This window comes from Malus sylvestris, chromosome 13, assembly GCF_916048215.2.
Source record: "Malus sylvestris chromosome 13, drMalSylv7.2, whole genome shotgun sequence".
Classification (NCBI taxonomy): Eukaryota; Viridiplantae; Streptophyta; class Magnoliopsida; order Rosales; family Rosaceae; genus Malus; species Malus sylvestris.
Window position 1 is genome coordinate 6,488,624 of NC_062272.1, and position 22,276 is coordinate 6,510,899.

The 22,276-nt window shown below is 35.9% G+C and overlaps 2 protein-coding genes across 4 annotated transcripts; one reads left to right on the plus strand and one right to left on the minus strand.

The window, feature by feature from the left end:
- Positions 1 to 3,234: 3,234 nt before the first annotated feature.
- On the plus strand, positions 3,235 to 13,770 carry LOC126597539 (alpha-glucan water dikinase, chloroplastic-like). 3 transcript variants are annotated; one of them, XM_050264332.1, is made up of 33 exons: positions 3,235 to 3,454; positions 4,027 to 4,307; positions 4,545 to 4,592; positions 4,727 to 4,836; positions 4,935 to 5,013; positions 5,121 to 5,212; positions 5,301 to 5,454; positions 5,692 to 6,078; positions 6,162 to 6,272; positions 6,419 to 6,514; positions 6,623 to 6,763; positions 6,875 to 6,963; positions 7,261 to 7,395; positions 7,675 to 7,837; positions 7,940 to 8,029; positions 8,115 to 8,300; positions 8,726 to 8,788; positions 8,871 to 8,933; positions 9,025 to 9,084; positions 9,173 to 9,325; positions 9,489 to 9,572; positions 9,749 to 9,925; positions 10,000 to 10,106; positions 10,305 to 10,518; positions 10,599 to 10,702; positions 10,899 to 11,028; positions 11,215 to 11,340; positions 11,504 to 11,614; positions 11,992 to 12,090; positions 12,398 to 12,571; positions 12,646 to 12,738; positions 12,997 to 13,112; positions 13,249 to 13,770. In XM_050264332.1, the coding sequence occupies exons 2-33, from the start codon at positions 4,050 to 4,052 to the stop codon at positions 13,451 to 13,453; spliced, it is 4,218 nt and encodes a 1,405-aa protein (XP_050120289.1). In that variant the 5' UTR covers positions 3,235 to 3,454; positions 4,027 to 4,049; the 3' UTR covers positions 13,454 to 13,770. The 3 variants fall into 3 exon arrangements, with proteins under 3 accessions (XP_050120289.1, XP_050120291.1, XP_050120290.1); XM_050264334.1 differs by having other exon boundaries at positions 4,935 to 5,007; XM_050264333.1 differs by having other exon boundaries at positions 3,236 to 3,454; positions 4,548 to 4,592.
- Positions 13,693 to 15,092, minus strand: LOC126597555 (uncharacterized). The gene is made up of 2 exons (XM_050264353.1): positions 14,721 to 15,092; positions 13,693 to 14,534 (listed from the first exon to the last, which is right to left on the minus strand). Exons 1-2 carry the CDS (start codon positions 14,933 to 14,935, stop codon positions 14,114 to 14,116), a joined length of 636 nt encoding a protein of 211 aa, XP_050120310.1. The 5' UTR covers positions 14,936 to 15,092; the 3' UTR covers positions 13,693 to 14,113.
- Positions 15,093 to 22,276: the final 7,184 nt, after the last annotated feature.

The window sequence follows — 22,276 nt, forward strand, 5'->3', positions numbered from 1 at the left end:
ATTGGATTAAAAAAAAAAAAAAGATGTATTGTTGGCATTGACGCGTGTTCACATAAAAACAAATTTAATTTTCGTATCTGCATCCAACATAAAAGGAAAGGGATCCTCTTCGAATCTCTTTCATCAAGGTTACCGAATCAAGTTATTCAGACCTTCCAAATTTCATCTAACGACCCACCTATTTTGACCCTTTAAAAGCTGTGATAATTTTTAGCAGTTGAATGAAATTTGAAAGGCTAAAATCACTTTATCAGGCGGTTTTGATGGAAGAGATCCGGAGATGATCTATTTCCCAACATAAAACATCGTGTAAGTACAGTAAATTCTCCAACGTAATGCACCAGGTACGTACAATATTTGAGCTCAATTTATTATATACTCACATCAAAACAAATAAATAGAAATTTGAAGTCGATAATTACACATTAAGCAAAGTGCTCCAAGTGTTAGGATGGAACTTGGGCTTAGGCTGAGTGGTAAAAGGTAGGCCCATATATCTCTCCGGACGTGAAAGTGTTATATTGAAGCCCAATTTATTAACGCGCACAACGTCGGCCTATATTGCCCGGAGAATCACGGGCCCAGCTGAAGCAAAGATCACATGAGAGCAAGTCCACCGGAGGTGGAATAGCCCAGCACAAAGTACAAAAATCAGGCTGGAGCCAGTCAATCCACTCCAGCCCACCCTTTTGTCTGGGACGCAGCCCAAGTTGGTCTCCAGGCCAGCCCAAATTTGACTGAGCAAGGAACCGGGCAATTGGGCTGGCGCGTGCCTTTCAAGCGGTTTTTATGGCGAGTAGCCGACATACGTTCAGAGGTTGGGCCCGCCTAGCAGGCGCACTCACACCCCACCCCCGGGTGGGCGATGTGGCGAAATGTATGCTATTGGATTTCCAACGGCTAGTTTTTGTAGACCGTTGGATTTCCAACGATAAAAAATAATAAATTTGACTTTTAAAATGTACCGTTCGATCACAGATCAACGGTTCACGTTTTTTCCCCAAAAAAATTAAAAATTTCACTTTTAAAAAATACAAATTTTTTTTAATAAACTTAGATATTATTATTATTATTATTTTATTTTTTATAAATTCAGAAAATAAAAATAAAAATATTATTTTATAATAAAAAATAATAATATTTGAATAAAATGGACTAGATTATTTTTTGTTAGGGGTGAAGATGCTTTGGTCTATTACTGTTCACTGGGGTATATTACTGTTCACTTGAGTGGATAAATGTGTTGGGTGCTGGCACAAAATCCTTAGGGTGGACTTGCTCTGAAGTAATTGCAAATGAGAACTTAGCTCCTGTACATTTTGAATGTCATAAGCTTTTAGGGAATGAGACATTTTTTCAAGTACTCATTCAAGCAATACTCTACATGTTATAATATAAGTGAAAAAATGATATATTTTTTCGTATCTTTTTACTGATTTTATGACATGTAAAATACCCGTTTGAAAAGCGGGCATTTTAAAAATTACTCCCATTTAAGGTAAAAAAGTGATTGGGATTGCTTGCTTGTGAGGTTAAGGCAAAAGTGATTTATTAAAAAGCAGACATTTTGAAAAATTATCACATGTCACCAAACGCACACATTTTGCCATGTGTGTTTGCCAACTTTCCTTTTCTTTTAAGTCGAGACGCAAAAAGATAATTGGAACGCTTGTTATTGAACTTTGGCTAGTTAAAATTTCGGTCTTTGAATTAATAATTTATGATTATTAGTCTTTGAACTTATTATAAGATGGACTAATGGTCATATATGCTAACTTCATTAGAACTTATATCTAACATAAATGGTTTAAAACAATAAAAAATGAACTAAAGTTTTAACGCAATTAACTAAAAATACCATCGCTTTATATTATAACAAGTTCAGAGATCATGACTCACAAATTTTTTATTTTTAATTCAAAATCAAACTTCTAATTGTGTCAAAGTTAAAGTATTGCTCCTATTTTCTCAGATGTTAGGGCTTGCCTTAATGTCATTGGTTCCTTGCGTTAACCATTAAAAAGCCTTTACGTGGTGTGTGTATGTGTTTCTCTCTCTTGTCTTTTTGATATTGTTATCCTAAGGAAAAGGAGAGGCAGATATTTAAGAGCGGCCTCTATTTTATTTGGACAAGGATCCTCTACATATCCTTTTTGTATGGATCCAGGAATTAATTAATCATGTCCGTTCATCGTAGAACGTGTAATTAGTTTTTATTAGATACTATTTATATTCAATTTTAAATTAAAATTTTAAAATAATTTCTAATCACACGATGTATAATGAACGAACATAATTAATTGATCTTCTAAATCTTCACAAGAAAAATCCGGAGAGGATTCTATTCCTATTCTTTTTGTTTGAGAAGACCGACCTCTTTGTTTTAAAAGATCTTTCCTTCCCTGTATATAATAATATCTGTGACTATTGAGTGCTTTGGATCTATCAACGAGCGCTGTGCGGAGTGTGGACTTGCATCTGGAATTTTGCTCGATTGAATTTGCAACTTGAACCCCGATCCTTTCCAGATCTAAAAAAATTGAGCCTAAGAATCAAATGATTCAGATTGTTAAAATTTGATCAAACAATTACATACAAACAGGAAGTTTCTTTCGAAGTTATAATAATTGTAACCGTTGAATTAAATTTCAACGATCTGGATTATTTGATCCTGAAGCTCAAATTTTTTAGATCTAAAGAGGATCTGGGTTCTTGCAACTTCACGATTTGGGGTTTTGATGACTTGTCGAGTGATCACCAAAAAAGAAAATTAAAAAATAATACTATTTACAACTTATTTTTACATTTCACATATCTTGCAAATTTTTTATCATTATTTTTTTCATTTCATTCGATTCGATAATAAAAAATTAAAAAGAATATGTAAGAAGTAAAAATAATTATGTAGATAACATTACCCAAATTTAACAAATATCAGCCATTTAATACTAGGTCTAATAGTTTCACATATAAGTGAAAATTTTTAGATTCAATTCTCACCAAATACGAATTTAAAATATATTATTACTAGCCTATTACGAGTCTTCCGAGTCCCATTCGAATCATCACCTCAACAAGCAAAAGACTTTATCAAAAAAAAAAAAAAAACAAAAACAAGCAAAAGACAAGAAGGAGAAGAAATCGCACGTGACAATCACATCCGAGCTTTTTCGAAAACGCATCCATCGGCAGAGATAGAGCGCCATGTCACTTCCGTAGACTCGCTCTTCGATTCCACGGAACTGGTTACAAATCACTCTCTCCTCCCAGGCTCCCACCAATCACAAGTTTTCGCGGACAAAGCCTTCGTCTTGGAGCGCTCCCCCTTTATCTTTCTCTTCATCATCATACTTCACTTCACTCTTCCCCTCTCTCTCTCTCTCTAGTTTCTGATCGTATATTGATTCTCTCTCTCTCTCTCTTTAGACTGGGAGCTTGGAATCATTTTCCAGAGGTGAGCTCCTGCAATTCAACATTTTCAAGTTCGATTTTTGCAAACATATCGATCATTTATTCGTCGAATTTTACTTGCATTTACTGTTCTTAGATCACAGATGTTTCAGAACTAAGACCGAGTGGGAATGTTAGCAGTGTTGTAGTTTTGAGCTTAATTTTCCCACGTTTTTCTGTTTGTTTTCGGGGAAAATTTTGTAAGAAGGAAGAAAATATATGCAGCTCTTGAAATTTTGAGTTCCTTTTGCTTCGCGAAAGTGAAAAGTTATAAGCTTTGTTGAGAGTGATAGGTGTAAGAGGGGGTAAAGTTATTTTCTCTTTCTTTACATTTTCCTCAGCTTTCTCGGCAAGCAAACACATAATTAGTAAAAATTACATCTTATTTATGTACGTGTGTAAGAAGATTTTGCCTAATTTGGTGATAAATGCAAACACAAAATTAGTAAAAATTTCATCTTTATATATGTATGTGTGTAGGAAGATTTTGCCTAATTTGGTTGATAAATGTATGAATGCTTAACCTCTGCTTCTGATAGATGCTTTAACTGTGTTTCGTTTCGTCGATTTCTTCAGGTTTGAGGAGGGTATCAACGAATATGAGCAATTCCGTAGGCCATAACTTGCTCAACCAGAGCCTGCTTCAAAGAAAGGTAAATTCTTCCGGTATTCCTGCCAACACATTGTTTCAAGCTAAGAGCGTCCACCAAGTGACGGCACAGGCGCGAAAATCATCGATATCCAAGAAGTTTTGTGGGAACACTTTGAACGTTCAGAAACCAAAGTTAGCCATGGGGTCACGCCGCCCCGTTGCAGCTGTTCCTCGTGCCGTATTAACCACTAATCCGCCTTCGGATGTAAGGAAGTTTATATTCTTTTAGTTTTGAATTATGAAATTTGAGTTAATTTTCAATAATTTATTGAATTATTGGAAAACCTAGTAGAAAATTGCTTGATAATGCTAGGGGTAGGGAGGTGGTGTGATGGAGATTTGCTAAGATTTGGAATTAAGTTTAGATTTGACTGATTACTTCAAATTTGTCTGGGTTGTTGGCTTGGACATGTACTAATGTTAGATAAATTTTTCCTTGTAGCAGCAGCTTGCCGGGAAATTCAATCTCGATGGGAATATTGAATTGCAGGTACATGTAGTGTTAGTGTTAGGTACTTAGAGTTTTAGACCAATGTAATATATTTGGATAATGTTTTGTTCAGTTTAGATCAGCTAAGATATGCATGGGGAACAATACTAACAGAAACCATACCTAATGGACAGGTTTATGTGAATGCTTCCACTCCGGGATCTGCCACTCAAGTAAATTTTCTTGTAGCATACAGCGGTGACTCTTTGACTCTTCACTGGGGTGGGGTACAAGATAGGAAAGAGTAAGTTTGCCTGTAATTGCTTGTTGAGTCTGATCCTCAAGATTTCTACCCTAAAATCTGAGATGTCTTCTTTCTTATTGTCGTTTTGCTATTTTCAGAAAGTGGGTGCTTCCGTCTCGTCACCCAGATGGAACCAAAGTATATAAGAACAGAGCTCTTAGAACACCTTTTGTGAGTGTAAGGTTTTTAAAGCACAGCATATATGCCTCACCAAGTATCTCTCATTTGGTTATAATATTGTGCTAATTGAAGATTTATTTGTCGATCAACTTGTTTTTCTCTAGTCTGGCTCCAGTTCCTCGCTTCAAATTGAGATTGATGATCCTACAATACAAGCAATCGAGTTTCTTTTAGTTGATGAAAGCCAGAACAGATGGTAAGATTACATTGGTTCTGTTTTTTCTTGGACTTTGATCTAAGCGGGCAAAATTAGTTTTATTTTTTCCTGTAATTTTCTTTGGTAGGTTTAAGAACAATGGTGGTAACTTTCATGTTAAATTACCTGCGAAAGAGAAGCTGATATCCAATGCTACAGTTCCTGAAGAGCTTGTACAAATTCAAGCATATTTGAGGTGGGAAAGAAAGGGTAAACAGATGTATACACCAGAGCAAGAAAAGGCACGTGAATTTTTCTCTCTAATTTTATAAACACTCATAATATCATTGTTACTGCATCTCCAACTACATTCGTTATTTCCTTTTTGCACGGGGAGAAAAAAACACCAGGGCAAGAGAAGGCATGTAAACAGTGACTAGCTTTCTTGTAGAACGTTTGACAAGGGAAACTTGTTGGTTTGATTTAAAGACTTTCTATGCTACTTTTGTTTGCCTTTAATAAACATTTAGTGTGTATAGGTGGAGTACGAAGCAGCCCGATCTGAGTTATTGGAGGAAGTAGCTAGGGGTACTTCCATACAAGATCTCCATGCAAGGTTGACTAAGAAAGATGATGATGGTAAAATTGAAGAGCCATCTCGTTCTGATACAAAGACTGCAAAGAAAGATGAGAGAAAACAGGTTTTTAGAACCAAGGGAATTCAACGCAAGAGGAGGGACTTAATGCAGATTATCAACAAACATGCTTCTAAACCTGTTTACGAGGGTAAAATTGTAGATGAAGAACATCCAGCCAAACCAAAACCCTTGACAGCAGTTGAGCTTTTCGCCAAGGAAAAGGAAGAACAGGATGGAGGTTCTGTTCTGAGGAAAAACATTTTCAAGCTCAATGATAAGGAACTTCTGGTGAGACAATTATGTGATTGGTTCTTGATTCTTCTGTTTTTCTAGGGACTAAGCTAATTTTAGAATCCTGAAATATTTATAAGATACTCGTAACCAATCCTGCTGGGAAGACAAAGGTTCATCTGACAACAGATTTCAAAGAGCCACTTACCCTTCACTGGGCTTTATCTGCAAGCAAGGCTGGAGAGTGGTTGGTAATATTTTTGAATTCTTTTAATTGAATAAATGGTATTCATATGTTTGCTTTCTTTGATTCGTCTCTCGGTTTTGCAAACTTCCATGCATTGCTTGTTAATCACAGAGCATGAAAGAGTAAAGTAAGCTACATTGGCATTTTCAGGAACCACCTGCAAACACACTTCCCCAGGGTTCAGTTGCTCTTAATGGGGTTATTGAAACACAATTTAGACCAGGTTCCGCTGACTCTACTTATGAGGTATGCCACAAGAAAACATGGATTGGTCCGTGTGCCTGGGAACTTTATACTAGCTCATATATCCCAGATCTGTAGACAATTGTCTTGATCCTCACAGTAATTTTACAGGTTCAATCTTTAGAAATAGAAGTTGAAGCAGATAGTTTTAAAGGAATGCCATTTGTCCTTAATGCTTCTGGGACATGGATGAAGAATCAAGGCTCCAATTTCTATGTTGACTTTGGCGTTGAACGCAAGAAAGCTCAGAAGGTTGCTCCTTGTTTTTGGTCATAATCTGTTTTTCTGTGACTACCTATTCTAGATTCTCCTCAAGGTTCCATTGTCTTGACAACTTTAATCACTGAACTTTTCCCATTCAAGGATACTGGTGATGGCAAAGGTACTGCAAAGGCGTTGTTGGATAAAATAGCAGGCCAGGAGAGTGAGGCACAGAAATCTTTTATGCATCGGTCAGTAATCTCTTAGGAATTAGATGAATTATATTTCCATTGACTTGGTTATCTTTTATTCCATCTTATGCCGTTCTGCTGTATCTGTCCCAATATATTATTAGATATTGTGTAAATGCATGCTCTAGTTACTATAAAGGAGAAGAATACAACTTTGAAGTTATGGGTGCTTTAATTGTTAGTTTAGATATTTCAGTCATGCTGTTTGTATTCTGCGTATTAGAATCTTTTGAATCAACTTCAGAATGAATTTTCATTTGGTTTTATTTTCTAAATTTCATCTGTTTCTTTTATCAGATTTAACATTGCAGCAGACTTGGTCAATCAAGCAAAGGATGCTGGCGAATTAGGTCTTGCGGGTATTTTGGTGTGGATGAGGTTTATGGCCACAAGGCAGCTCATTTGGAATAAAAATTACAATGTGAAACCACGGTACAATTCTTTTGATCTCTAGTGTATGATTTTAATACTTTTTTTTTGGGCTGCATGGACATGGAGATATGGGGATATCATTTTGAATGGCTTCCGTGTATTATATTTTGTACAAGGACCAACTCTTTTTTCCATATTTCTGTTTCTTTGCACATATCACTTCTCCTAAAACGTTAAGCCAATCAATTATTCGTGAAATGGTGTCTTTCTAAATGTTCTGTAACCATCTGTGGTCTTTCCTCTGAACCCAACAGTATTTTTATGTTCCTCGTGGTGCAGTGAGATTAGTAAAGCTCAGAACAGGCTCACAGACTTGCTTCAGAATGTTTATGCAAATTATCCTCAGTATCGAGAACTTCTACGGATGATATTGTCTACTGTTGGCCGTGGAGGAGAAGGGGATGTGGGACAGCGAATTCGAGATGAGATCCTTGTCGTCCAGGTAGAAGCTATTATGTTTACTTTCCTTATGTGGCCTAATATTCACACTTCCCTCATGTCTGGACAAGTTTCTGATGTTATTTAATTTATTGGATGATGTCAGAGAAACAATGATTGCAATGGCTCATTTATGGAGGAATGGCATCAAAAGTTGCATAATAACACGAGTCCAGATGATGTTGTTATTTGTCAGGTATAGGAGCCAGAGCTTGTTATGGGGGTCTGTTCAGTGTTTTTTTATTTGAAAATTTATTATTAAGTTTTTTTTTTTGCTCCAGGCATTAATGGATTACATAAAAAATGACTTTGATATTGGTGTTTACTGGAAAACTTTGAATGAGAATGGAATCACAAAAGAACGTCTTCTAAGCTACGATCGTGCAATCCATAATGAACCAAAATTCAGGAGAGATCAGAAAGAGGGTCTTCTGCGGGATCTGGGGCATTACATGAGAACTTTGAAGGTTGGATTCCTAAACCTTTTAGGTTTCAGTTTTGTGTTTGACTAAGTTTTTTGGATAATAAACGTCTGCATGGCATCGATTGGACATGATTTATGGCATCCATCAGGAATTTTGTCGCAATGTGCATGGTATGATGCTAGACCTATTCTTTCAGTTGTTTCTGCATCTGAAATAGATGATGGATGTGACCAGGTTCATGAACTATTTTATAACATTGATGAGGCTCGTCTGTTGCTGTGTTGCGAGAAATGCATACCATAGGAGGAATGTCATGATACATATTTCTCCCATATATTATGATGATAAGAGATTTTGTGCAATTTTCTTTTTGATTATGCAGACTTCTTTAGACTTCTATCGCTTGCCATGCTGTATGCTGTAGCTTTCTTGTCTGTGAATTTTGACCAATCAATATTTACATGCAGGCTGTTCATTCAGGTGCAGATCTTGAGTCTGCCATTCAAAATTGTATGGGCTACAAAGATGAGGTAATATCAATAACTAGTTGGAGTAACTCAAAATAATGCATTGTTACTTGTTAGCAATGATGGAGCGTTTTATTCTCTCCAGGGTCAAGGATTCATGGTTGGAGTAAAAATAAATCCTATATCTGGCTTGCCATCAGAAGTTCCAGTAATTTTCGCAACCCCCATTTCAAATTCTTATGATGGTTGAATTGAATCAAATAACTAATAAGTTGCATGTTGACATTTATTTGAATCAGGATCTCCTGCGATTTGTACTAGAACATGTTGAAGACAGGAATGTGGAAGTCCTTGTTGAGGTTTGTGAAAATTTTATATTGGCAATTATTTTTCCGCCTTTCTGGTACGCTCTCTCTGATTTTCAATTTTCCTTTAATTTTAATTCAGGGTTTGCTTGAGGCGCGCCAGGGGCTTAGGACATTGCTCTCTAAGCCTCATGATCGTCTGAGGGATCTTTTATTTTTGGACATTGCCCTTGATTCTACTGTTAGGACCGCTATTGAGAGGGGATATGAAGAACTGAATAATGCTGGGCCAGAGGTATATTTACTCTCAGTAGTTATCTACATGTCTGAGAATTAATCTCGTCCTTTTCTGTGTTTTCTTCACCAATATTGCAGCAATTTTGAGTCTTAAGATGACCGGTTTTAATCACACACTCCAAAGTTTATTTTCTTGATCAACTGATTTATGCATTATGCAGAAAATTATGTACTTCATCTCTTTGGTTCTGGAAAACCTGGCACTGTCATCAGATGATAACGAGGATCTCATTTACTGTTTGAAGGTAAATATCTAGTCATAAATTTAATAAATCTTTTTGCGTATTCTTTTTATTTTCATTCATAAGAATTCAAGTCAATTTGAATGTTGAGACTCGGATAAAAATTGGGACTTCTCCCTTTTTGTTTACATTTCCAAGATGCTGGCTTAATATTTGAGTTCTTTCATTTTTTTATGAAGGGATGGGATCAGGCTCAAAACATGTTAAAAAGTAACAGTAATGACTGGGCATTATATTCAAAATCAATCCTAGACAGAACCCGCCTTGCGCTTGCATACAAGGCAGAATCATATCTCAGTATTTTACAGCCGTCAGCAGAATACCTTGGAGCACAGCTTGGAGTGGACCAATGGGCTGTATGTATAATCTGTTACATATTTTGTACCACATATATAGCTTCCATTTCTGTGCTCATAATAATTTCTTGCAGTTGAACATATTTACCGAAGAAATAATCCGTGCTGGATCAGCCGCCTCTTTATCCTCACTCCTTAATCGGCTTGATCCGGTTCTTCGAAAGACTGCTCATATGGGAAGGTATATTGTGCTGCCATTGTTTAGTCAATCATATCATGTTTAATCTCAAATACTTAGAAAGATTCTAATGATAATAGAATGAAATAAATGCACTCTGATGTGCTATAAAACTAAGAAGGTTTAACATCTACATTGTCAAAAATCTTCACTTAAGTGCTGTGATAAATTTTCTGATGTTACTTCGGTTATCGTGGACAGTTGGCAGGTTATCAGCCCAATTGAAGTGGTTGGATATGTGGTCTATGTGGATGAATTACTCACTGTTCAGAATAAAGTTTACAGCAAGCCCACAATTTTGGTGGCAAAAACTGTAAAGGGTGAGGAAGAAATTCCAGATGGTACTGTTGCAGTGCTGACACCTGATATGCCAGACGTCCTATCTCATGTTTCTGTCCGAGCAAGAAATAGCAAGGTAATAATCGCTCATCAATCGTAATTTTGCTTCCTGTATAATTGACCCTTTTGGTGAAATAACCAACTTATTGTTTGCAGGTATGTTTTGCGACATGCTTTGACCCCAATATTCTGGCCGACCTCAAAGCTAGTGAAGGGAAGTTATTACGTCTAAAGCCAACACCTGCTGATATAGTTTATAGGTACCTTTTTTCCTGAAACTTGGTCTTGAAAAATGTTAATGTGCTATCTCCTGTTGTGCTGATAAACTGGTTTCCGTCCACTCAAAAATCCACTGCGTTGTAATTTCCATTGTTGAAAGCCTTGCCTCTCAAATGCAGTTGGATGAACAAAAAAAACAAAATACAATGTTTCAATTTTTTTCATGTATATTTTCAGTGAGGTCAATGAGGGTGAGCTAGATGCGAGTTCAACTGATTCAAGAGAAGACACTCCATCTCTAACATTGGTCAAGAAAGAATTTACTGGTAGATATGCCATATCATCTGATGAGTTCACAAGTGAAATGGTAAGCTCAAAACGTTTTTCAACTTACAGCTAGGGAGTTATTTTCTTTTCCTTTTTTTTTTTCTTTTTTCTATTTCACAATTGACGGGGTTGGGAAAAATGTCTTCACATATTAATAAAAGAATCCTTAATACTATGCAATTTTCCTGATTCTTTATTTTTTTGTATACTTCTGTGGGGATTGCAGGTTGGAGCTAAATCACGTAATATTGCTTATGTAAATGGAAAACTTCCGTCTTGGGTTGGAATTCCTACATCAGTTGCCCTACCATTTGGATCATTCGAAAAGGTTCTTTCAGAAGATTCGAATAAGGTTTTCCTCACCTCAAAACTACTGTAATCACATCACACACACACACACACATATGTGTAGATATTATTTATGCAGCTGTGATGCTCTACTATCCTTCAACTAGAACTGTCTGAAGTTTCATAATAACTTAATTTCCGTCTCTCATGTCTGTTTTAATTTATAGGCTGTGGCTGAAAAGTTGGAAACTCTAAAGAAAAAGTTAAGGGACGGAAATTTTGATTCACTCAAGGAGATTCGGGAAACAGTTTTACAGCTGGCAGCACCACCCCAGTTGGTATGTATTTTCTACTAGCGGGTTTCCAAGGTTTTTTTTTTGTCAAAATTGATACAGATAAGTTTGCAAAGCATGCATTTTCCATTTCATAGTGTACAATACATAAACTCCTCAGGGCTATGTTCAAATCTGTGGCATTCCATCACTTGTTTTTCCATCATAAATTATTAAAAAAGCAACACGTCGCCTTTACACTCACAAAAACTGAAGTTCAAGTGTGAATAACTTTGCTACTCAAACATTAGGTTCTTTTCTTCTCTTGATATACCATAAAAACCAGTAACGCTTCCTTTAGGGGAGAAAAATTTATGGCGCCTGCAGGCAGAATAATATAGTTTAAGTGAACGATACTAGCTTATGTGGGGAGTTAATTTCAGGTGCAAGAGCTGAAGACTACGATGAAAAGTTCAGGAATGCCTTGGCCTGGTGATGAAGGTGAACAACGGTGGGAACAAGCATGGATGGCTATAAAAAAGGTAAGATTGCTTTGCTGCATAGGCCCACATAAATTCTTTTAGTTAAATCAATCCAGTGGTTCTTAAATCTTATAGAGCTAAGAATTTAACCAGTGTTAATAATAGTGTTGGGGTAATCGTACCCTTAGGTAATACATATGGGCCAGCCACCATTGTGAATTGATTCTCTTCGGTTCTCAAGTTCTCTTTTCTTATCGCAAACATAACTTGATATCCGAGTTGAGTGTTAAGTTAATGCTGGATTGCTGATATTGTTTAATTTGAATTTTTGCTGATAAATGGGGCATGCTCATCTGTTACAATTCAGGTCTGGGCTTCAAAGTGGAACGAGAGAGCATACTTCAGCACGAGAAAAGTGAAACTAGATCACGAGTATCTCTGCATGGCTGTCCTTGTTCAGGAAATCATAAATGCTGACTATGCATTCGTTATTCATACAACTAACCCATCTTCAGGAGACTCATCAGAGATATATGCTGAGGTATAGGGTAGTTTTTAGGTAAGATATTTTCGACTAATATCAGAGAGACTGATCTGAGTCGTTTTCTGTGATAGGTTGTTAAGGGACTTGGAGAGACTCTAGTTGGAGCTTATCCTGGACGTGCTCTAAGTTTTATTAGCAAAAAGAATGATCTGGACTCTCCTCAGGTAATACATTTTTCTCCATCTCTCACCAAGAATTACATAAAATTCCATGGAGGACAATGAATTGTGTTGATAATTTCCACATGGATTATGTAATCTCAAGAGTAATATATAACCGTAAAACTTTCCGTACTGCAGAATAATGACTTGGTTATAGGCTTTAGCTCTACTAATCCTGTCACAACCATGAAACTAGTGAATACGTATCTTTTCTTTGGACCTGCCATTATTTGCACTCACGAGTGTGTCGATATTTTTCAGGTGTTGGGTTACCCTAGCAAACCCATCGGCCTCTTTATAAGACGATCCATAATCTTTCGATCTGATTCCAATGGTGAAGATCTCGAAGGTTATGCTGGTGCAGGCCTGTATGACAGGTAGAGTCCCTAACATCTCTCCCGGGCAATCATTACTTACAGCCAGATTCATAGTCAAGTTTTATGTTAGCATAACATATGCACTTAAAAGCACATAAACTTCAATGCATTTATTTTTATGATTATTTAATGACAGTGTCCCTATGGACGAGGAAGAGAAAGTCTTGGTCGACTACTCATCTGACCCGCTTATGGTTGACGGAAACTTTCGCAAGACAATCCTCTCTAGCATTGCTCGTGCAGGAAGTGCAATCGGGGAACTGTATGGATCTCCACAAGACATTGAAGGCGTGATCAGGGACGGTAAACTCTATGTTGTCCAGACAAGACCCCAAATGTGATTTATTTCTTTTATATTTGTGTGTTAGTCATTGTTAATGAGAATAAATAATGAAACAAATTTACATGAGGGGTCATTTGTATCGTCTGAGGGAGGCCTGTTTACAAGACGCAATAAAAAGGGTGACCCAAGCTAACAAGGCTCCCGGCTTTGAGAGGGTCGGGAAGGAACGTCTATCGTACTCTGCCTTACCCTTGTTTTGCAAAGATGTTGTTTCTACCCTGTCTACAAGAAGCAATATATTCAGTAATTTTGTAAAATACTCCATTGACTGCATCAATATATAATTATAGTGGCATATTTTGTATTTACACGAAAGATGTCCATTTTATTCTACATATCAGACATCCCTTGCTGATATCTGCGAGAAATTATATTACACAATAGACACATCAAGATTAAGAGGCCAAATTTAAATAACAGGTCCCTGAAGTTTACTCGGTGTTTCACTTTCGTTCTTGTAGTTTTGTTTGTTTTCACTTTAATCCAATCCGTCAGCTAAGTAAACTTTCTTCTCATTTGAAGAACCCCCAACTTGAAAGGAGTTTTGCTTTATTTGACGGGTTGGACAAAAGAACTATAAGGAAGAAAGTGAAACTCTTAGTAAAACTCGGGGACTAATCATACAATTTAGCCATGTTATTATCAATATGCAGATGTCTCAGCAATCAGCAGTGATTCCTGAAAGATCCATCCACACTTCGTTTAGGCGCCCAGAAAGGTGATACGAAGCATTGTACTGAGCAATGGCATAAGGACTCTCAGCTTCCAGAATCGCTGGCTTTCCAATTAAGTGCTTATTTAGGCTGTTCACAAGAGTTTCAAATTCTTTGGAAAAACGGTCATCTTTGGCAAACCCTGGAAACTTTCTGACTGCTATGCAATGGCTTCTCCAATTATCCAACTGCAAATTCAGTTCGACCAAGGGCTGTGGAGGTGTTCTTTCATATTTGGCAGGCAGATACAACTTCACGTAGTATTCTGCCGGCCCGTGCACTGACGGCACAATGCTTGTTAAGACAGGAGCCGTGATGCTAATTTCTGAAGAGTTGAGGTTAGCACCATGGATGTATTGATACAGCCTGACCAAAAAAAAAAAAAAAAATTTCAATATCAATGAGAATCGCCAAATTAGGAAAAAGGTAAAGATTAGCCATCTGCGGTCTAAACTGAGTATTTGATTACATTTTTTTTGCGTATTAGGCTACAGAAGGAGTGTTAATATCACTAGCGAAGAAGAAGAAGAAAAACATTTAGTGCTGGTGAACCTGTGAAATCCGTCTTTGGTGGCTTTTTCGAAAGAGGTTGTGTCTTGGACGAGAGCAGACATCCATGAGGATTCTTTGTAGAGTCTGAGCTCGAACTCCGATTCAGAGTGCACCACCCTGTAGGGAGGCGATTCGATAGCATGACCGGACAGTACAAGTTTGCTGCTACAAAGGTAACATATTACTATAACCAAGTTCAACATTGGCTTTTCCATTTGATCATCGATGTTTTGTGCTGTGGAGGGCCCCTGGCTTTATAAAAGCAAAGCAGGACAGGTTTCATGCTGTGATTAGTAATCTGAATCATGAGGTTTTCATACTAATACGACAGATTAAAGGACTGTGCGTGAGTAAGCATAGTTAATTAGTGGCTCCAGTTCCACCATTTTCTGTTGTGTTCCCCACTTCTAAAACCTGAACAAAAACCACAGTGCTGTGTTCCATTTCTGTGTACTGCATAGAATAGCTCGGTCGCCAAGAAAACAAATAGGTAGAGATTTTCACACTCCTGTTTTTTCGTTACGTATTCTTCTATTTTGTGATAGATTCTTATTTAATTAAATCGATGTAATCCCTAGAAAAATTGAGAAATGCGAGGGCAAATAAAATTTGAGAGATGATTTACACACGCTCATTTTCGTTATGTGCATATTTTATTAAACTATGTTTACTGATGTCTTTCGCAAGTGGGAAAATATACGACAGAATAGTGATCAGCAATAATTAAACTCTGTTAAATTATAACCCACTTAGGTTATGTGCTATATCCTCCAAGTCAAAGATTTTATTCCATATAGCATTTCATCATGTTCATTAGCTTATCCTGCTTAGTGGGAATCTTTCTTTTGTAATAGCTTATTAATATTTAATATGCATTTTAATTACATTTCAAGTTGTTTAAGCATACCCTTGCACTCACTACAGAGTACTCATGGTTTCTCCTCTCTATTACATGTCACCAAAAAACCTTACCTGTCACCATACTATATCTAAATAGTTCATAACCTTTTTCGCGTGATTGCTAACGTCATGCGAGAAGAGAGCTAGAAAGAACGAAGCTAGTATACAACAAACACGTGAGGAGTGAGAAATAAACATAAAAAGTATACAACATTAACAAGTAAACAAGCCCGACCCAAAGTCCAAGTCACTTTGGGCTTGGATAGTGTTTTTCAAGTTGAGTTGGGCTAAAATTTGAGTCCAATCAGTTTCAACTTTTGCCACACCCACTGACCCATATATTGTTTCCCTGGGCCAATTCAACGGAGAAAGAAAGGTCCAATTCTGTAAAACAGAAGTCCAAATTCTCTCGAGTTTGTCTTGCTAAAGTGATGACATAGGAAAAGGAATGCTCCAAATCTCTTCTGCACTACGTGCTTCTGTTCATAGCTTGAAACCCCATGTTTGCAGCTACATCATGATCAAACAACATGTGCAGTGAATCAAACATCATCATCGTCGTGCTCTTTCTGCAGCAAGCAATTCGAAGAGACTCTCGTTAAGATTATGTACTCCGTTCGAGCAACATAATGATGATACACATCACATGATGTATAAGAGAGATATATGGCCCCCGTCATATGATGGCCAAAGCATGCCATACACCCAAAAAAAAAAAGAAAAAAAAAGAGGAGTTGGTAGAGAAACCTTCATGTTCCTCAATGGCTGTATTTGTTGGATTTGGTAATTAAGCTTTAATTTTAAGATTAATTAAACTTGTACCCTCGGTGTTTATCTTGGAAAGCTGGGCATACTTGTTAGACAAAATCATTGCTCAGCATAACCGTTCCACGCTTCAAGCTTTATAAATCATCTTTTTCCCACTTTCAAGAGCCTTTTTGTAATTAAAATACTATGCACATCCATAGAGGTAAGAGTATGAATATTGTACATTCTACTGAATTGACCCATCATATGTATACACTACATCTTCCCAGATAGTTAAATATATAAAAAGAAAAAAAAATTATTTACGCAAACTAATTTTTTTTATTCTGCACATTTTTCTTTATTTTTGTCCTTTAATTCTCGAGAGATGCCCTCTCCTAAAGTCCTCATTTTGAGGACCTGTGAGGTCATTTTTTTGGATCAGTCGTCAGAATAATCTTATGGTAGATTAAACTATAAATTTAAATAATTCTTGTTACATGGAAATAAAACTCTAATTGATAAAACAAACAAAAATAAAATAAAATAAGAAGAGAGAAGAAGTTTCAAGTATGCTCATCGAAATGTCTAAACCCAACAAATCCAATTGCACAAAACTCTAATAACTTTACATATCAAATTTCATCCAGATTTTAATAATATTCAAGCCTAGTTAATTACAAAGCACCAAAAAAATTGAGATTGTGTGGTTTGAAAAATTGGGATCCCTTCTTCTTGAACATGTGAATTTTTTTTCATATGAAATTTTCCGACGACGATGAAAATTTGAAACATATCCCTCCCTTTTTTCATATGCAAAAAAGGAAAAAACAAAAAACTCAGGAGGAGAGAATAGAAGTGAACGATTGAGAGACAAAGATGGAGAGAGGAAGGGGATGTGGAGGAGCTAGACAGTAGGGGAAGAAGACGGAAGATTTCACGCGGAATTTTTTTTAATTTAATCACTTCGCAGAATAATTGTGTTTCGGTGTAACATGAATTATTTAAGTTTATAACTTAATCTACCATAAGATTAATTTGAGAGTTCATATGAAAAAGGACCTCACAAGTCCTCAAAATGAAGACCTTAGAAGAGTATTTTTGTTAATTCTCTTTTAATTCTTTCAACTTAGAAACTAAAATTAAATAAGAGTATCTAATAAAAATAAAAGAGATGTCCGAAAATTACGTTTCATAAAAAAAGAGCGGTCGACACATATGAACACTTTAGAAAGAATTGGTGTCCGATGGTTCTAATTCTTCATTCTTAATTATACGAACCACCCACCATTCTTTATCATGACTCTATCCTCTCTTTTTATCTTCAAGGGATGTCTCAATGCAATTTCACTTGACAAGTATTCCCTTTTTAACTAAAATGGTCACGTTTGGCTAGAAGCATCCAGAGAATATATGCAGTGAACAATTTTCTTGTAATACAAGATAGCATGGTCGTACGTATATTATTGGTTGGTTCCCAGGAAAATGGAAGAAAAACAAACGAAATGCTAGATTCTACAAGGGTGTGCTATCCACACACTCCATTTTACTTTTCACACACTCCTTGATAATTTCTGTCCGTTGATCTTCTTCAATTCATCCGATCCGACGGCTGAAAATTAAAAAGGTGTGTGAGAAGTAAAATGGGGTGTGTGGATATCACACCCCTTCTACAATTATCATTTAGTTTTATATGAAAGTATAATTAAATGCTTCACATATTCATAATGATCAAGTAAAGCATCATTACATAAAGTTTTTGATCGAGGTGAAGCAGTTGTATGAGCTCGTTTGGAAATGCTTTTAAAATGACTGAAAGTGTTTTTGGTGAAACTAATTTTCGGTTCTAAAAGCAGTTTAAGTGTTTTTTGGAAGAAGTACTAGATATGTATTTCTTGCAAGAAATACTTACAAAGTTTTTTCACAATCCACTTGGATTTTTACTAAGAATTGATTTAAAAACTATTTTCACAAAAAGTAATTTCAGTTATTTTAAAATCACCTTCCAATATACATATATTTTCCGCCTAACCCTAAATTCAATGAACAAGCTCTTTTTCCAAGTGGGATCGGAAGCTTTTAGACTTTGAATTCAAGCCCCATTCGATTCAGAAGATTGACCAAATAAGTTAAGGAATTACAACTAGGTGATCATCATGGCATGACCAAACTTGAAACTTCATGCATGCCTTCGATTTGATTACATGCAGGGCCACTACTTCCCGCAAAATGTGGCAACGAAACTCCCAATTCTCTTTCAGATTTCTAAGCCGATCATCTTGTTAAAGCTTTCTAGGAGGAATCGAGACGCAAAAAGCTCACCTTTGGTCGCTTGTGGGGTTCTTATTCCATGACAAGAAGCTGCTCATAGTAGTCATGTTGTCTCTAATTAAACACTTTTTATTCCAAATGTTTTAGATGGCTATCAAGGCGAGTGAGTCTTTGGTCAATTCCATCACCTTTTTATCAGGAATTTCGTTACTTTAACACTAGCAAGATTGGAAAATGTAGAATAAAACATAAAAAAAAAACTCAGGTGTACAAGTGAACATTGCTAATCAATATTAACTTAGGGAAATGTTATTGATACTCCAAAAATCTAATTCTACACTCCTTACAAGTGTATTTCTTTTCCAAATATAGAAAGTTTGGAGTGTAAAATGAGATTTTTGGAGTGCCAATAACAATTCTCTTAACTTAAACTATATATAAACTCTTTCCACATTTTCTTCTGGTGATAATGAATTTTAATCTAAAGAATTTGAGCAAACATGTCACGTTACCAAAATGGTAACTAATGTAAATACACACTAAATAGGAAAAGGGTAAAAAATGGTAACTTTGAAGTGACATTACACATGTCATGCAGCTCTTCTAGAGTCAATGCAAGAATGCAGCAGAAGTGAGAAATGTCAAAAAGGTGAACTTTGGCTCCCATTCTGAGATGTCAAATAATATAATGCACACATAGTGGCCCTTCTCTGATTAGCAAAAACATTCCTTTTCCTTTTTCCAGATGCCTCACACCGCCCGTATCATTGCTCCAATATAGAGACACCATCATTATATCTAGGTATATAAAAATTCATTTTTTTTAAGTTCTATAAATAATAGATAGTTTAGATTGTTAAAATACATTACAAAATGATTTCCATAAATATGTGAAAAATATTCATCATCACAGATCCGGCCAATATATATATATATAATATAGTTACTAGGGCCCTCTAAAAATATGCCGGTACGTAGTGTAAGATTATCGAGTGTCCATACAGTGGAAACATTCCTCAAATTAGTTTTGTTTATTATGTTTAAATATTTATCATAGAAGTTGAGCTTTTCTTCTCCGAGGCTGATGAAATGGGAAACGTACTGAATTTTATTTCATGATACGATAGCATCACATGGCTTCATCACACAGAATAATTCTTCACTCCTCGCAGAATGAGCTGGGATTATATATAATCAGGATTAATTTGTCTTAAAAATCTGTTTTCGATAATGATAATTTCCAGCAATTAAGAGGATCCAAATTCTTAATTATTTCCATGCAAACATCATCGTGATGCAGGCACGTATAATATGCTCACTGGAATATACGGTCGTTTTTGCTAATAATCAACTAAAATTTCTGATACTCTGTTGAGTCTGTCCTACTCGGATATAATTTTATTTGTTCACCTGAATTCTTCTACGCCAGTAATAAGAAACAGTATATAACGCACACGCATGGCTTATATCATCACTCGATAACTTGGCTTTTTTTGTTTGTTTGTTTAACATAAATACACAAGGTGGAAGTACATTGGGATCAAGGTGGTTTTGGAGGCCAAGAAACACGCATGTGAAGGTTTTTGGGAGATTATTTGAATGTTTGATGTGAGTCATTTTTGTTCCCACAAAGTGCTTGATTTAATGTTTGCTAGACATATCTGAGTAAATTGCGTCGACAATAATCGACAAAAGCTCTCGATAGCACTCATCATATTGTCGATTTTTGTTGACATGCAACATGGTTTAATTGACAACAAAAAGCCTACAAGTGTTCGATGTATTTCCTAAGCGAATAAACTGAATTTTTTTTTTGCGCGTTTCACGCTCTATTTCTATTTAAAAACTTTAGACCTTTAACATTGAGACTCTAAGTTCGAATCCTATATCCGCCATTGCATCCAATATATAATGTGTTTCCTAATTATTAGTGTGACCTTTTTCTTTTCAACATATTGCCTTTGTTCCCCTTCAAAGGCAACTACACAATACTTTTGCAGCCTTTCAATCAGCTTTAAGCTTAAAAGAATTTTGCCATTTATAAACCTAATCTTAATTAATGAACCATATTAGGCCCCAAAACATGGGTTATCCTTAAGGAAACGCTAATAATGGTTCTTGACCTCCAAATGCTACATGTACAAGACCAAGCCATAGAGTCCACACTCCGCACCCTCTATATGAAACATTTCTTGTTGATTCTTTGTAAATTACAACCTGACATGTTTGCAAAACTAATTAAAATCAATAAACAAAAATTTATGCACACTTAAAATTGTGATTTGCCTATAATAACCAAAACTAACTCCTTACATGTCATAATAAGTCTAATTAGTTTCAAATCGATTTTTAGGTATCAAACACCCGAAATCGAAGTTTGAGTAGATCCAAATTGCAGCCGTGGTTTTAATGTTGTAGCGTTAATATTAGATACTGCGCAAAAATTTGATTGAGATAGAGGTGTTTGGTTTGACTAATTAAAGATATCTTAATTGCTTGTGCCAACTTATCATCTGTAGCTAGGTATATCATATACGCTTTGTATTTCTAAAGTTTGGTAAGTAGGGTTTCTCATAAGAATTAGCAAAAAATAATTTGATATAAAATACAAAACAAGATAAAAGGGAATGAAGAGGAGGTGGCGGGCATCATTGCCAAAAAAAAGAGAATGGAGTTTCGGGGAAAGGTAGCCCAGCCTTGGTGCTCCCACGTACAAATTTAACCAGTCTCCTCTCATACACAATAATGTGAAAAAATACAGATTCCAGCACTGAATGCATGGTAAATGCTGATATTACAAATGCTCCTTGAGCAATGTAAAAAAATTATTAAAAAAGTCATGCCCACGACTATAATCATGAAAACTCTCATCGACAAAACAAAGAGCGACCCCAATCATATATTGAAGGCTCTTTTCGACAGAGTGAGATAACCACCACGATCGGAAACAGATAAAGAAAGAGATCGGAATAGAGAACTGCCGCAAAAACTTTTGAGACTTGCATCATATACTTGAAACAACAGTTAAGCGACTGGTTTGCATATTAACTTCAACTGTTTAAATAAGATAAAATATTGATTTAATAATTGAGCAGAAGTGAATTAGAAGGAACTACTAGAAATTAACATAAGAGTCCAATTTATTGGTGATCACGATCACTGTTGGTATTTGTGCATTTGACCAAGCCATGCATCGTGGCCTCTATCCATTATTAAAACAGCTCGAACCGAATCAAATGTCAAGACAAGTTAATTTCAATTTTAATGTACAACAAGAAAAAAATGAATTGGATCGAGGTCTTGATGACAAAATCTCAATGGCATTTGTTGATATTTTTCTCAATTGATGCATTTATATGAAGGTTTTTTTTTTAGTTAAAATGATTTTTGAAATTTACATAACTCTTTATTTTGATAATTAAGATTTAAAATCAATAGAAGTGATTCCTTAGATTGTCTACTATCAATCGTTTTGGTCATTCCATGAAAATTTTCTGTTAAATTGAAGTAATTTTGTCAAATCAATTCCTCCACTTGAACTGTTGATTTCTTCAATTTAGTAGAGATTTTTCGCAGAAGGACCAAAATGATTGACGGTGGACAATCTCAGAGACCACTTTTATCGATTTTAAATCTTA